This window comes from Colias croceus, chromosome 30 (assembly GCF_905220415.1).
Source record: "Colias croceus chromosome 30, ilColCroc2.1".
Taxonomy (NCBI): Eukaryota; Metazoa; Arthropoda; class Insecta; order Lepidoptera; family Pieridae; genus Colias; species Colias croceus.
The window spans coordinates 139,712-155,029 of NC_059566.1; the positions used below are offsets into that span (position 1 = coordinate 139,712).

Consider the following 15,318-nt stretch of genomic DNA (forward strand, 5'->3'; position numbering starts at 1 on the left):
TTAAAGCAGAAGAATTTCTACAGGGGCTGAGGGGCAGCTAGTTGTAAATAGATAATGAAAAAACATATTGTGCAAGCTAAGCTTCGTCCACAACTTAGGTACGTGCTATTTACATAAATACTTCGTTCTCTCAATCTTCTAACACACAAATGGTTTTGACAGAAACTTCAATGCAATATCATATTTGACAAATTATTGTGTTTGCTAGAAGGCGGATTATTTCCATGGGATGGCAGAATAAAGACAATAATACTACGTAAGTACAGTAACAATAAATATGTAAGTATATCGAACTATCGTTCCGAATATCTGCAGCCTTGAATTGCTATTTTGAAATTTATAATGACGAATTTTTACTGCGTTGATTAGGTATTTACCTACTATGATATTGTGCTTCCTAGTCTGCCTAGTAAACATTGCCTGCAATAATTTTGCTATATTAACCGCGCTGTCCTGGCTTCAGCTGGACACGGAAAAAATATGCTAAAAGGCTTTTAAAAATCGATCGATTACTGTATGAGATAAAATGAAAATATTAGGTTTTGATCTCGATAATATTAGTTTAGAATTTACGTCACTACAATATTATTTTTGTGTGAACAAGACTCTATTCAATTCGTTAATTATTTTATAAAGTTATTGTACGTAGCTAGAAGGATTAAAATTGAATGTTTTTTACTTTTTTCCTAAGTAAGACTTTAAAACGCCTTTGGTATTGTAGTTTCATAAAATTTGAGTAGGTACAATTTCTCGTGTTTATGATTTGTTTATTGCTTTATCGTCTGTTTTAATAGACATTAATTGTTTAGGCAAGTGGCAGACCTATTTATAAAATACATCAAATTGTGTTTCTTTTAGTGTTTCAGACAGCAAACGGAAAACTCTAAGCGCAAGTACCTAAGTCGTAACTATTTTTTTTTTAAATCTCGTATTTTAATTTTTATAAGTAACTTTTAAAGTGAAACTTTTATTACATCGCCTCAAACTTTTTGGTCTGTGTAGCGCATGTCGCGTGTATCACGGCAACCGAGTAGGTATTACCTACTCGGCACGCGACATGCGCTACACAAAGCAGTGTTCCGAACCGTTCGAACAATTTCATTTTACCGGGGTTTCATAAAACCACACCCTTGGATATGTCGCCATGACCTCACCTTCACCGAGTAGGCCGAGTAGGTAGACCATACCTATTACCGAGTAGACCAAGTAGACTGCACCTTCGAGTAGACCAAACCTATTACCGAGTAGACGAAGTAGACCGCTCCTTCGAGTAAACCAAACCTATTACCGAGTAGACCAATTAGACCGCACCTTCGAGTAGACCATACCTATTACCGAGTAGACCAAGTAGACCGCACCTTCGAGTAGACCAAACCTATTACCGAGTAGACCAAGTAGACCGCACCTTCACCGATTAGTCCAAGTAGACCATACCTATTACCGAGTCGACCAAGTAGACCACACCTTCGAGTAGACTAATCCTATTACCGAGTAGACCAAGTAGACCAATCCTATTATCGAATAGACCAAGTAGACCACATTAATTTCCGAGTAGACCAAGTAGACTGCACCTTCACAGAGAAGACCAAGTAGACCGCACCTTCACCGAGTAGACCAAGTAGACCGTACCTTCACCGAGTAGACCAAGTAGACCACACCAATTTCCGAGTAGACTACATCAATTTCCGAGTAGACCAAGTAGACCGCACCTTCGAGTAGACCAAACCTATTACCGAGTAGACCAAGTAGACCGCACTTTCACCGATTAGTCCAAGTAGACCAATCCTATTATCGAATAGACCAAGTAGACCACATCAATTTCCGAGTAGACCAAGTAGACCGCACCTTCACCGAGTAGACCAAGTATACCACACCAATAGACCACATCAATTTCCGAGTAGACCAAGTAGACCGCACCTTCACCGAGTAGACCAAGTATACCACACCAAATTCCGAGTAGACCAAGTATACCACACCAAATTCCGAGTAGAACAAGTAGACCGCACCTTCACAGAGAAGACCAAGTAGACCACACCAATTTCCGAGTAGTCTACATCAATTTCCGAGTAGACCAAGTAGACCGCACATTCGAGTAGACCAAAATGAATACAGATAATACAGAGTTGAATAAAAATATTAGTTAGAGGACGTCTAATTTTATTATTTCCCATTATCATTCCAATTTTCCAAGTATAAAATTAAGATTGATAAAGCGATTTTTATACCCTTAATGGAATATTATTCGAAAAATTTTTTTTAGTTAAATGTCTATAGTGTGAAAAAAAGTTTCACTTTTACCGTGGTTTCATAAAACCACACAACATTTTTTATTGATGCTTTCTTTATTTTTTATCTATTTTTCGCATTAATACCATCCTATTTTAAGTACAGACTACAGACCAATCATTATGTATTAATTTTTATTATCCTTATAAGATCCTCCATCAAGTGTTTTTCAACTGCCGCTAGATGGCGTGACGTTGATCTGTGATCGTCCTCTGAGTCCTATGACTTCATGACCTTTCTTCATTATTATCAAATATTATAATAACTATAAAATTCTACAGGTACTAATAACTTAATTACATATTCAAGACATTGTTCTAATTTTATGTTATCATGCATTCAGTTTTAGTACAATATCCGTCTAGCGCCCACGGCTTCGCCCGCATAGTTCCCTAATAAGACCCTACCACCATATCGTATGTCCTTTCTCATAAGAAATGAGGTACAGGATAGCTTGAAACATATTTCAAGCTATCCCTGTACCACATTTCATCCAAATCGGTTCAGTGGTTGATGCGTGAAGCAGAGACAGACAGAAAGTTAACGCATTTATAATAGGTACCTACCCATTTAATTAGTAAGGATAACATTCAGGGATGACATATTATTATAGATACAACGATGAAATTTTTTTTTATCGGTTTGTAGTTTACATACAAAAAACACACAAACTCTTCAGCTTTAAACTATAAGTATAGATACGATTATTTGATGTCATATCTGTAAATTTTCTTTCCATTTTTTGATGAATAAACTGAAATAAAGTAACTGCTTTCAGCCACAGACACGGAACAGCCAACCAGCTCGAACGTATACCACTACCAACGAAGGCCATCGTTTTTCTTCACAAATGGCGTGTGGTGGCTCGTCGTACTCGGGTTGGGAGGAACGGCGGTTGCGTTTACAATTTTGTTGATGAAGTTTCTTAGTCAAGTGCCTGTTAGATTGTGAATAAAGGATGTGATGTTGAAAGTGTTTTTATTTTAATACTCGCTGCATCCCGCGGTTTCACCCGCGTAAATGAGTTTTTCCTTGTAATCGTAAAACCTAATCCTTATGAATATTATTTCGATTTTTTTCTAATTTAAAAAACGTTTTTCGATTTGCAAGCTTTACATATTCAATGAAATAATATAATATTAAAATCAATATTTGTTTCTTACTAAATAGGTAATATTTATAATAAACTAGCTTTCCACCCTCGGCTTCACCCGCTTTGTCTTAATCTTAATAAATTATATACTAAAACATTCCTCTCGAATTTCAGCTCTATCTATTAAAAAACGCATCAAAATCAGATGCGTAGTTTTAAAGATTTAAGCATAGGTACTTATGGTCATAGGGACAGACAGAGCATATTTATTTTATGTAGTAATAATGCAAAAGCTATTTAATATAGCAATACTTTTAAAAATTAAAGACATTCATGTATAACTGGTACTCGTTTAAAATCAAACACAAGAATATAATATAGTATCTAATACTTGCTTCTTCCCGCTGGTTTAACCGAGCGCAGTGGTACAGGGGCCGTATTATGACCTCTTATTCCCACTCAGTTTACGCCGTGAATTGAACTGACTGGCAAATTCATATAATGCAATAATTAGCATGGTTATTGCGATTATGAATTTGCCAGTCAGTTCAATTCACGGCGTAATCTGTCTGGAATTAAGATAGCATTATACAATTAACAAATTTTTATCTGTGTTTTTATTCTGTTACAGTATTCGCAATCTGTGGTATGGAAAAGAAGCCCCCAGTGCGCGGTCCCGCTTACATGAACGCGTTTAGAGTGAGAGGTCCGATACACGGCGAAAACAGCTGTTTCGCGCGCAATTTCTTATGTTTTATTTGGGTTGCAGCATTTATTGTAACCTTGGGTTTAATTACGTGTATTGTTATAGTTTTAATTCGGAAATATGAATAAATTTATTTAGAATATATTGGTGTTTCTTTTTTATCTATACTAATATTATAAAGAGGAAAGATTTGTATGTATGTATGGTTTTCACGCATAAACTACTGGACCGATTTTGATGAAATTTGGCACAGACAATCTTCAGACCCTGAGAAAGAACATAGGCTGCCTTTTATTGCGAAATATGTACGACGGGCGAAGCCGGGGCGAAGTTTAATAGTACCTACCTGGTAACGCCAATATAATTAAAATAGTAAATGTAGAAATTAAATGTTTATTATTTGTGGTGTATTCCTTCATCCTTCCCTACATACGAGCACAACCAATCACCGCGCGCTATTTAGCGCTCGTCACGTGACCTACCTATGTCACGAATGACAGCCAGTAGTTCTCTCCGATCTTTCGCGAGGATCGGGACTCACCGCCGGAGAGCTTCCACGAGGCTCTCTAGATCATCAGGCATTGTGCTTTTGTAACACCCCCGGGGCATCCCGTGCCCCGGCCCTTGGTCGCGCTCACCGCCGCGTGTGTGTTTGTGTGGAGTGTTGGACTGGACCCGTTCTTGCCCGCCGCGAGCTGGAGGACCCTGACCGCGTGGCAGCGACGTGTGTTCTGGACGCTACTCCCTCCGACGAGGTATGTGCCGTGTGTTCCCGTCTTTCCCCTCTTTGCTAACACCACGTTGATCTAAATACAGTCCACTTTTATATCGAGAATATATTTACGTATATTTTTTATATTGGCGCGACCATTGATTGGTACCTTCGATCCGGATAAGAACCATAGAGTGGTCCATTACGAACCGGATAAAACCTGATGATTCCACCGCCCTTATTAGGATACTCATTGTGTAGGCCCTAATAAGCGTATTAGTAGTATCTTCAATGCGAAATACTATTTAATTTACCGCGTAGAACGACAATGCGTCTTCTACTATTCATATGAAATATATTTTAAACCCGCCCTTATTAGGATACTCATTGTAGGCCCTAATAAGTGATTTAATAGTACATTCATTGCGAAATAACTATAACCGCATAGATCGACATTGCGTCATCTATTATTTTCCGCTTAAAATATATTTTATTCCGCCCGTGACAATAAGTTACGCGTATATTATTATAAAAATAGTTTATTAAAACTATATTCATATCGTTTATCCGCAGTTATAACGCTAAAATCATTATAAATCGAACATATTACATCATATTTATCTACGGTCTACCCGCACTCGAAATTTATCGAGTACCTACATTCCGCGATCCGCTGTTATAATCCGACCATATTGTAATTGCATAGTGCATACTCGGTTCTTATTACGCTTGCGTCACTGACCTACTTTATTTGGTCGTATTACTTGTTATTGTAACTTTTATTGTACCTAACATTCTCTGTTTGAATATTTACTTTTGTTATTAAAAATGCCGCCTAAGAAAATGACTAAGTTAGCTGATAGTGACGCTTCGGATGTTAATGATTCGGAAGATATAAATGATTCGCAGTTATCCATGTTATTAGCTAAACGCGAAGTTATATTCGAAATGGTGCAAAGAATTTATGATTTGTCTTTGAACATTCATAACAACGCTGCGCTTATGGAAAGTTTCCTTGACGAGTCCGCGCAGATAGAATCATTACGCGATGATTATAAGAAATGTTTAGATGAATATAATATTCGTTTGTTATCATTAATTCCCGCCGCGAAACCTGATTATAAAAGCCTCGTTGCATTCGAGTCTTTGTATAGCAGGATTAAAAGAATTAAATCGCAATATTCGCAACCATGTCCGTCACACGGAGATATTAATAATTTGCATAAAAATAGGCCTAAATTACCGCCTATCGAATTAGTACCATTTTCGGGTGATATTCGCTCATTCCCGCTGTTTCTTTCGAATTTTGAATCAATTGTTCATAACAATCCCGGCCTTACAGATGCCGAGCGTTTGTATTATTTACTAGGTAAATTAACGGGGAAGGCCACAACTGTTATAGCTGGTATAACCCCCTCCGCTGAAAATTATAATTTAATTTTACAAACTTTAAAAGATAAATATGATGATAAACGTATGTTAGTTTCCGCGTATTTAAATCAAATGTTTGATTTTAAACCTTTGCATTGTGCGTCCGCAACAAACTTTGATTTATTTACAGATAACTTTATTAGCGCAGTGCGCGCCTTACAAAATATAAAGTTAGATAATATTACAGATTTAATGATTGTTCATATCGCGTTGAAGAAGTTAGACTCAGACACTGTTCGCGCTTTCGAGACTGAGTTTGGTAGTGAAATGCCTACTTTTGATAACTTAGTTCAATTTATTCAAACTCGTGCGAAGGTATTAGAACGCATTCATCCTTCCACAAATTCGGGAATAAATAAACCGCCTCGAAAGAATAATAATTATAACCGCAGTTCAAATAATACTTCTTCCGCACCGCCTAAGACGTATCAGTCTTACGTAACAACCGCTGATTCCGCTTATAGTAATTGTCTTTGTAAAAGTATTACGCATCAACATTTATTTAAATGTTCGAGTTTTCATAAAATGAGTCCGCAGGAACGTTTGAAATACGTAAAGGATAGAAACGCATGTATAAATTGTCTCAGTATAAAACATCGAGTTTCTAGTTGCTCGTCGTATTCTAATTGTCGCATTTGTAAATTAAAACATCATACAATGTTACATTTGAAACGCGAATCTTCCATACCCGCGCCTGCGTCTCATCCCCCGCCGCGCAGCACACCGCCGTTGCCTGCGCCGTCGCCGCCGTCGGGCGAGTGCGTCCGCTCTGACATAGCGCTATGTACCGCTAGCTATACAGCTGATACTGATAACGCATTTCAATGCAACGCGCCCGCGAATAAACAACGTACTATTTTATTATCAACCGCTGAAGTCGTAGCTTATAATTGTAAAGGTGAACGGCTTATTATTCGCGCGCTTTTAGATTCCGCTTCGCAAAGTCACTTCATTACAAATGAATGTTGTGAACGTTTAGGTATTAAACCGCAGAAAACCGAACGTACTATTATTAAGGGGTTCGGTGGTTCAGAAAAAATTATAGATAGTAATTCCGTAAATATAAAATTTTATTCGCGTCTTGACAACAACATATCTTTTAATATTTCACCGCTAGTTGTTGATCATGTTACGGATTTATTACCTACCGCTGTTATAGACACTTCTGTCGTATCGCATATTTCGCATTTACCGCTCGCAGATGAGAGTTTTGGTACGCCAAATAAAATCGATTTATTAATCGGTGCTTCTCTGTTCCCTCATCTGCTTCTCCCCGACGTAGTTCATGCATCTCGTGACTCGTCGGCGCCCGCTGCATTGCGCACGGTGTTAGGCTATGTAATAATGGGTTCAGTACCCACCATACCTAACATACATAAACCGCCCTTGACGTGTCGTCACGTTCAAGAGACCGCCGCTATTGACTCATTAGTCAGGCGTTTCTGGGAGCTCGAGGAGCTTCCTACCGCACCGCCCGTTCAGCATCCCGATGATGTTGAATGTGAAGAATATTATAAATCAACTACAACCCGCGACCCCGTGAGTGGCAGATATATTGTTTCGCTTCCATTTAAGGATGATTTCTACACTCTCGGTGATTCATTTAATATTGCCCGCAAACGTTTCATGTGCCTTGAAAGAAAGCTACAGGCTTCACCTAAATTAAGGTTGGCATATGATGACGTCATAAAAGATTATCTAACGAAGAATTATATTTCACCCGCGCCTCCGTATGATCCGCGTGACCCTACACCTATTTATATTATACCGCATCACGCTGTTCTGCGCGAGGATAAATCGTCGACTAAGCTGCGCATGGTTTTAGATGCTAGCATGCCAACTTCTGGAAGCCAGCGTTCATTGAATGACCTTCTGCATGTTGGGCCGAATTTACAAGGCAATTTGTTTACAATAATTTTAGGTTTTCGTCTCCACGCGATTGCCATGACCGCCGATTGCCGCCAACAATTTCTGCAGATATTCGTGCGTGAGTTTGATCGTCGTTTTCAATGTTTTTTATATCGTTTCAGCCCGCAAGATCCGCTACTTCTTTATCAATTTAATCGAGTTTGCTTCGGCATCAAGTCTAGTCCTTATCATGCACTACGCACGGTAAGACAGCTCGTAGAAGATGACGGCGCGAAATATCCGCTCGCGAGTAGCATTGCGTCTTCCTCGTTGTATATGGATGATATCGCCTTCTCTATTCCCACGGAATGTGAAGCAGTTTCCGCGTCGCAGCAGCTCATCGATTTGTTCAGGGGAGCTCAGTGGGATCTAGTTAAATGGAATAGTAATAGTAAAAATGTGTTAGATAATCTTCCCGCTTCGCACAAACTTTTACCCTCCGCGGTGGAGTTTGATAAGACCGTGCAACATAAATTACTTGGTCTGCATTGGTCTACTGTTGATGATTGTTTTTATTTTAAAATTACCGCACCCGCAGATGTGATGTGCACTAAGCGCTCCATCTTGTCAATTACCGCCCGTCTGTGGGACATGATGGGCTTCGTTGCTCCCACAGTCGTGTATAACATCCCATCAGATAATTTCTACCATATTTCTGGTATTGAAAATCCCGCTGACATTCTTTCGCGTGGCATTACGCCACAAAATCTCGTCTCGCACCCTCTGTGGTTCCAAGGACCCCAGTGGGCTCGTTCGGACCCATCCGGATGGCCTCTTAAGAGTCTCGATGGTGAGTCTATTGCAGACATTCCCGAACGAAAATTATGCACGCACACTGTGTGCTCGCCTATAAAGCATTGCGCTTTATACGATACCGCCCTTCGCGTCTCGTCGCGTCGTGTATTTTATATTTATAGGTTCCTTATATTATTATCCCGCCGCGGTGTTATGATGACCGTAGAGGAACCTAATTTCGCTGTAAATAAAATTATTCCCGCCCTGCAAAATAAATATTTTGCAGAGGAGTATTCTAATATACTCTATTATAAATTTTATTCGCAGGCCTTCAACCGCTTGAAGCCTTTTATTCGCAACAGACTAATCCTCATCGGACGTCTAAGCGATACCGCCCTGGAATATGCACATAAGCATCCAGTGATATTACCGCACAATGATCACCTAATCATCATGATCATTGATTATTATCATACTAAATATATGTATAATATTATAACGAATTTGTTTCGTGTTATTTTAATCACCGCGCTTTTATTAGCATTACCCGCGCCACAAGTCAAATCTGATCACGTCAGTTTGCTTGATAGGCATTCGCTACTGGACAAGTTAGTCCAGTCGTTTTGGAAACGTTGGAGAATGGAATACTTACACGGTCTGCAGGTTAGGCAGAAATGGAATACGCCTTCCACACCTATTACTCCTGGAACGGTCGTGGTTGTGATAAATGATAATGCACCGCCCCTAACCTGGCCTTTAGCCGTCGTAGAGAAAGTACATCCTTCAAAGGACGACGTCGCGCGCGTTTGTACAGTTAGAACCGCCAAGGGAACTTACCTTCGCCCGGTCGTTCGTTTATGTCCGCTTCCAAGACAATAGTTAAACCGCATTAGTATATTACCGCAGTTAGTTAAGTTTAATTTTAAGTTTTGCACCGCTTTCGATATAATTTCTTAGTTATAAATACCGCCGTGACTTTAGGAATTTTTTATACCCCGCTCGCATTACGCGATCCTAGAGTCATAGAATTTGTTAGTTATATTTCCGCCGTGACTTTTAGGAATTTTTATTATCCCGCTCGCATTATGCGCTCCTGGAGCCATAGAATTTGTTATTTATATTACCGCCGTGGCTCTTAGGACTTTATTAACCCGCGCGCATTATGCGATCCTAGAGTCATAGTTTTTCGCTGTATCTTATGATTGGTTTTAAATGGTGACCCATTTAGGGCGGGTGGATATGGTAACGCCAATATAATTAAAATAGTAAATGTAGAAATTAAATGTTTATTATTTGTGGTGTATTCCTTCATCCTTCCCTACATACGAGCACAACCAATCACCGCGCGCTATTTAGCGCTCGTCACGTGACCTACCTATGTCACGAATGACAGCCAGTAGTTCTCTCCGATCTTTCGCGAGGATCGGGACTCACCGCCGGAGAGCTTCCACGAGGCTCTCTAGATCATCAGGCATTGTGCTTTTGTAACACCCCCGGGGCATCCCGTGCCCCGGCCCTTGGTCGCGCTCACCGCCGCGTGTGTGTTTGTGTGGAGTGTTGGACTGGACCCGTTCTTGCCCGCCGCGAGCTGGAGGACCCTGACCGCGTGGCAGCGACGTGTGTTCTGGACGCTACTCCCTCCGACGAGGTATGTGCCGTGTGTTCCCGTCTTTCCCCTCTTTGCTAACACCACGTTGATCTAAATACAGTCCACTTTTATATCGAGAATATATTTACGTATATTTTTTATATTGGCGCGACCACTACCTATTAACGTAGTTAATTGTAAAATTTAATAAAAATCAGGTATATCTCTTGTGATGAGGATGAGGGGTTTACAAAAAATAGGTACAGATATATTTTAAGACAATTTATTCTTATTGTATTATTCAAGAATTTATTCTTATTACGTACAGTTTAGGTTTGGCTAGAAAACAGAATAACGAGAATGTAAAAGATTACAATGTACTTCTATTTTTTTATTAGTTTCTCGTGAAATTTCGTGTGTCGATTGGATAGATTTGAGAATCGAACCACATCCTACTAACAACAATTTTTTTCTGTAAGATAAATTCCCGAACGTTTGAAAAACAGGAATCGGATCTATGGAATAAAATATTATATTTTACTGAAGAGAGTAGTCATTAAGGGCTGATTTTTCAATCCTTAGTTATTCATCGAACTTCATTGAATATCGTATTAAACAACAATTGGCCGTAGATAACCAAAAAGGATCCAACCCACAAAATGTTACTTTTGAGTTATTGAAGTTTGAAGTTTAACCTGTGTTTGTTCATATAAAGACTTGCTTGTGTTAATTGTTTCTTAAGGAAAAGTGTGTGTGTCAATGTATATTTTATTCTTACAAACAAATTTTATTGAATTTAGTTTTATTTCTTGAAATATTCAGCTAAATGTGTGTTAGGATCCTTTTTGATAAAACCTATTTTCAATTATGATAAGTGAATTTTCATTTCGCAAAAACGATTCAAAGTAGCTAATTGCTACTAAGATCCTTATTTTTTTTTTAATTTCGTAAATAAAACAACTAACTTTCAATTTTTTTTTCATTATTTATATAAAACATATTAATTCTATCCGATTTACTATTCTTCTTCGTGTGCAAAGTCCGGTTCATCGCCATATCTACATCGTCATGAAGTCTTGGATTGCCCCCTTGGATTGATTTATAGAAATCCAGGCAGTATTTAGATAAATAGTCAAAGATTGACTCCAAATCGTCTAATTGGGCTTTTCTTTAACATTTGGCCATAGTCATTGAAAATCATTATCAGATACCTCCGAAGATTTACCTTTCGAGCCCGCCCATACATACAACTTTTGCATCGACTAAACTGATCTGTCGAGCTGTATTCTCCTCTTGAATTCAACATGACTAAACTGTTTAGTCGATGGAGGTGCGCATACAATCGATTTCAGTCTTAATAATTTATATCCCCAACAAACCTTACAGTCTTCTATAGGCAATTCTTGAATGAAGGTAATAAAGATCACATGAGCGCGTGATCGATAGTTGTGCGAGTAATTTTTTTTTTGTTGCTTCGACATGTTCGTCAGCTTCGTAAATTTTTTCAGGTATTTTCGAAGTGCTTCTATTTTAGAAAAATCGGTATAAAAAAGGCAAAGATGTGTGACCCGATCAAGATACTTGGAGTGTGAACTTAATGCATGCCTAACGCCTCAAGCTTTAAATACATAATATTCAGTCTATCCAAATGTTCTGAATCGTTTTTGTTATTAAACCAGTATACATTTCTACAAAATTCAGTTTAACAAAAGAGATCCATGCTTTCTGAATCTTTTTAGTGATTTATCTATTGCATCATAATATCATAAAAATTAAATATCTAAAAGGATCCACATGCTTTTGGATTTTTTTAAACATTTTAGTTTTGTGTTAGTTTCTTAGACTGAGCGTTTTACAATATGATCCAAGAAGAATGGATTGTTTTTACGAAACTAAAATATGGCTTCTCCATACATGTGGGTTGGTACCCAGTGTCAATTTAACGTCATAATATTCATATTTTACTTGGATTGTTTTTGCTAATCGAAAATATAGACCTAGACGAGCAGTTTGGTATATTTAACTCATTTTCGGTCATGTTGTGGGTTGGATCCTTTTTGCTTATCTACGGCCAATTTTAAAAATGTGTTACTTGCCCACTTTTTGACATGTTTTATGTGACATCTGTATAATATTGTGTAATACTTTATTGGACGGATAAGATTTAACCAATGATTGAAAAATCAGCCCTAAAAGTGTAAGTGAGTACCTAGTTTCCACCCCTGTTCACAATAACTCACATTGACGTGTGCGTTACCCAGGCAAAATGTTTTGCTTTAGAGAGATGAGACTTAAACAAATAATTAGTGTATCATGAGGAGCAATTTGTTTACTAATAGCAAAATTTGTTTGAATTGTAGTTTTTAAGTTATTTAAGAAAAACAAATTTTGCTGGAGTAACGTTTGAAACGTTACCCAGGCAAAATCGTCTTTCAAAAATTAGTTTCAGCACGGAACCAAATACATGAATAGATAGCTTTTGTTGAGTAGTAAATGTTTATAAATAGCAAAATTTGTGTGTGGTATAGTTCTTTAGTTATTTAAGATTTTGCTGCGGTAACGTTTTGGGATTTCCCAGATCTCGAAAACGGCTCAACGCAGAAGTTTGAAAAAAATACCAATAAAAGACCTTAATTTGTTTAAATTTGTTTAATCATTAGTTTTTGATTTGGTTGACGTAAACCAATGTAATTAAATGGTTTCAAAAATCAGAAGAAGCGGGTTTACATGTAAACCAATACACTTATAACCAAATAAACAGCTGTAAAAAATACCCGTGGTTCGACGCTTGTTTACAGCAGACATTTTAGATTTCATACTTTACACGTTAAGAAGATAAAAACAAATTTGATTTATTTTAGACTGGTCGTACTTTAGCGATCGAATACGCAGTTCCCATAACATTAAGAAACATGGCATACTTTAAACAAATTAAAATGATTCATGAAAATTCTTTCCTGTTAATTTCAGCCTTGAATTACGGCTCTAATGAAAGTTATCTCAAAAACAAGAATATGTCAGCAATTCTGTAATAAGCCGACCAAATTGAAAAGGTCACGTAAAAGCGACTGCACCGTACGTACGGGTAATCTTCGCAAATTAGCAGCTTGGTAACCGATGTTTTGTACAGTTAAGCAGAAAAACGTTATTCGTGAAGCCGATTTTTTAATATTTTTTAAGTGCAGTACCATATTACACAATTTTTACTAGTTAATAAAAGTGTAATATCATAGTGTATAATTTATAGTGTGATTTAAAACAATACAAACATATATACATGTAGCTATATTTTTAGTACTTAATTTGTTGTTTCTGTTAAACCAAATGTTTTATTTTGATACCACAACGCAAAGCCACGCTAAAAACGTTTTAACGTTCTTGATGCTAGTCAGAGCAGCGCGCATCGCTGTGTGCAATGCAACGCAACAGCTATATGCCTTGTCTTACTTACTCTTTAGCTGTGAGTAGTTGAGTACGCTCTATCTATGGGTACGCTAGCTCCGACCGAACCAATGAAACAATCAGTCGTGAACCAAGTGTTTTGGAGAGAAGTGCTTGTGGTTTATGTGTGTGTGTACGACGACGTCTTTGAACGATGTGAGTATTAAATGTTTTTATTATATTGTTGTTTTCTCATTTAAAAGTTTTGTGATTATATACATTTTTTATAGAATATGCTCGAAACCGTCCCTCATAAGGGCAAGAAATATAGGCAAGCCGATAATACATATTTTGTAAAAAAAAACATTAAATGTGCTTTGCACATTACACACACAACGCCGACTCAATTCCAACTCAAGTCACACTGTGGTATTGAAATATGAGCTTTATGTCGTGTTACTTAGAGTGGATATTTCAACATTAAGTTAAAAGAAGGTTACGACGCTTTGACAATGATTGGTTCACGGGTTATCCACCTGTGGCAGTCACATGTAATGTTAAAATATTCACTCTAAGTAACACGTAACAAAACTCAAAAATGTTGATGCTAAGGCAAAGCAATACATATAATTTGTATGAGACTGATTTTTTAAATAAAAATAATGAATCTTAACCATTTTATTATTTTAACTAACCTGACCAGAAAACTTTTGTATTCAACTGTACTAACAAAACATCTATATTATCCTGTTCATTTCAGATGGTTGCGCTTATGTATGGTGCGGTCGCTTTTATGTGACCTTTTCAATTTGGTCGGCTCATTAGAGAATTGCTGACATAATCTTGTTTTTGAGATAACTTTCATTAGAGCCGTAATTCAAAGCTGCAATTAACAGGAAGGAATTTTCAGGAATCATTTTAATTTGTTTAAAGTATGCCATGTTTCTTAATGTTATGGGAACTGCGTATTTGATCGCTAAAGTACGACCAGTCTAAAATAAATCAAATTTGTTTTTATCTTCTTAATGTGTAAAGTATGAAATCTAATATTTCTGATGTAAACAAGCGTCGAACCACGGGTATTTTTTACAGCTGTTTATTTGGTTATAAGTGTATTGGTTTACATGTAAACCCGCTTCTTCTGATTTTTGAAACCATTTAATTACATTGGTTTACGTCAACCAAATCAAAAACTAATGATTAAACAAATTTAAACAAATTGAGGTCTTTTATTGGTATTTTTTTCAAACTTCTGCGTTGAGCCGTTTTCGAGATCTGGGAAATCCTAAAACGTTACCGCAGCAAAATCTTAAATAACTAAAGAACTATACCACACACAAATTTTGCTATTTATAAACATTTACTACGCAACAAAAGCTATCTATTCATGTATTTGGTTCCGTGCTGAAACTAATTTTTGAAAGACGATTTTGCCTGGGTAACGTTTCAAACGTTACTCCAGCAAAATTTGTTTTTCT

General features: G+C 37.4%; 1 protein-coding gene and 1 long non-coding RNA gene across 2 annotated transcripts; both read left to right on the plus strand.

Moving 5' to 3' along the window:
- Positions 1-5,625: 5,625 nt before the first annotated feature.
- LOC123704502 lies at positions 5,626-9,284 on the plus strand. The gene is made up of 2 exons (XM_045652882.1): positions 5,626-8,926; positions 9,199-9,284. The coding sequence occupies exons 1-2, from the start codon at positions 5,626-5,628 to the stop codon at positions 9,282-9,284; spliced, it is 3,387 nt and encodes a 1,128-aa protein (XP_045508838.1).
- Positions 9,285-13,494: 4,210 nt separating this feature from the next.
- LOC123704666 lies at positions 13,495-15,059 on the plus strand. Its single transcript, XR_006753160.1, has 2 exons — positions 13,495-14,056; positions 14,601-15,059. It is a non-coding gene; the product is annotated as an uncharacterized LOC123704666 (long non-coding RNA).
- Positions 15,060-15,318: the final 259 nt, after the last annotated feature.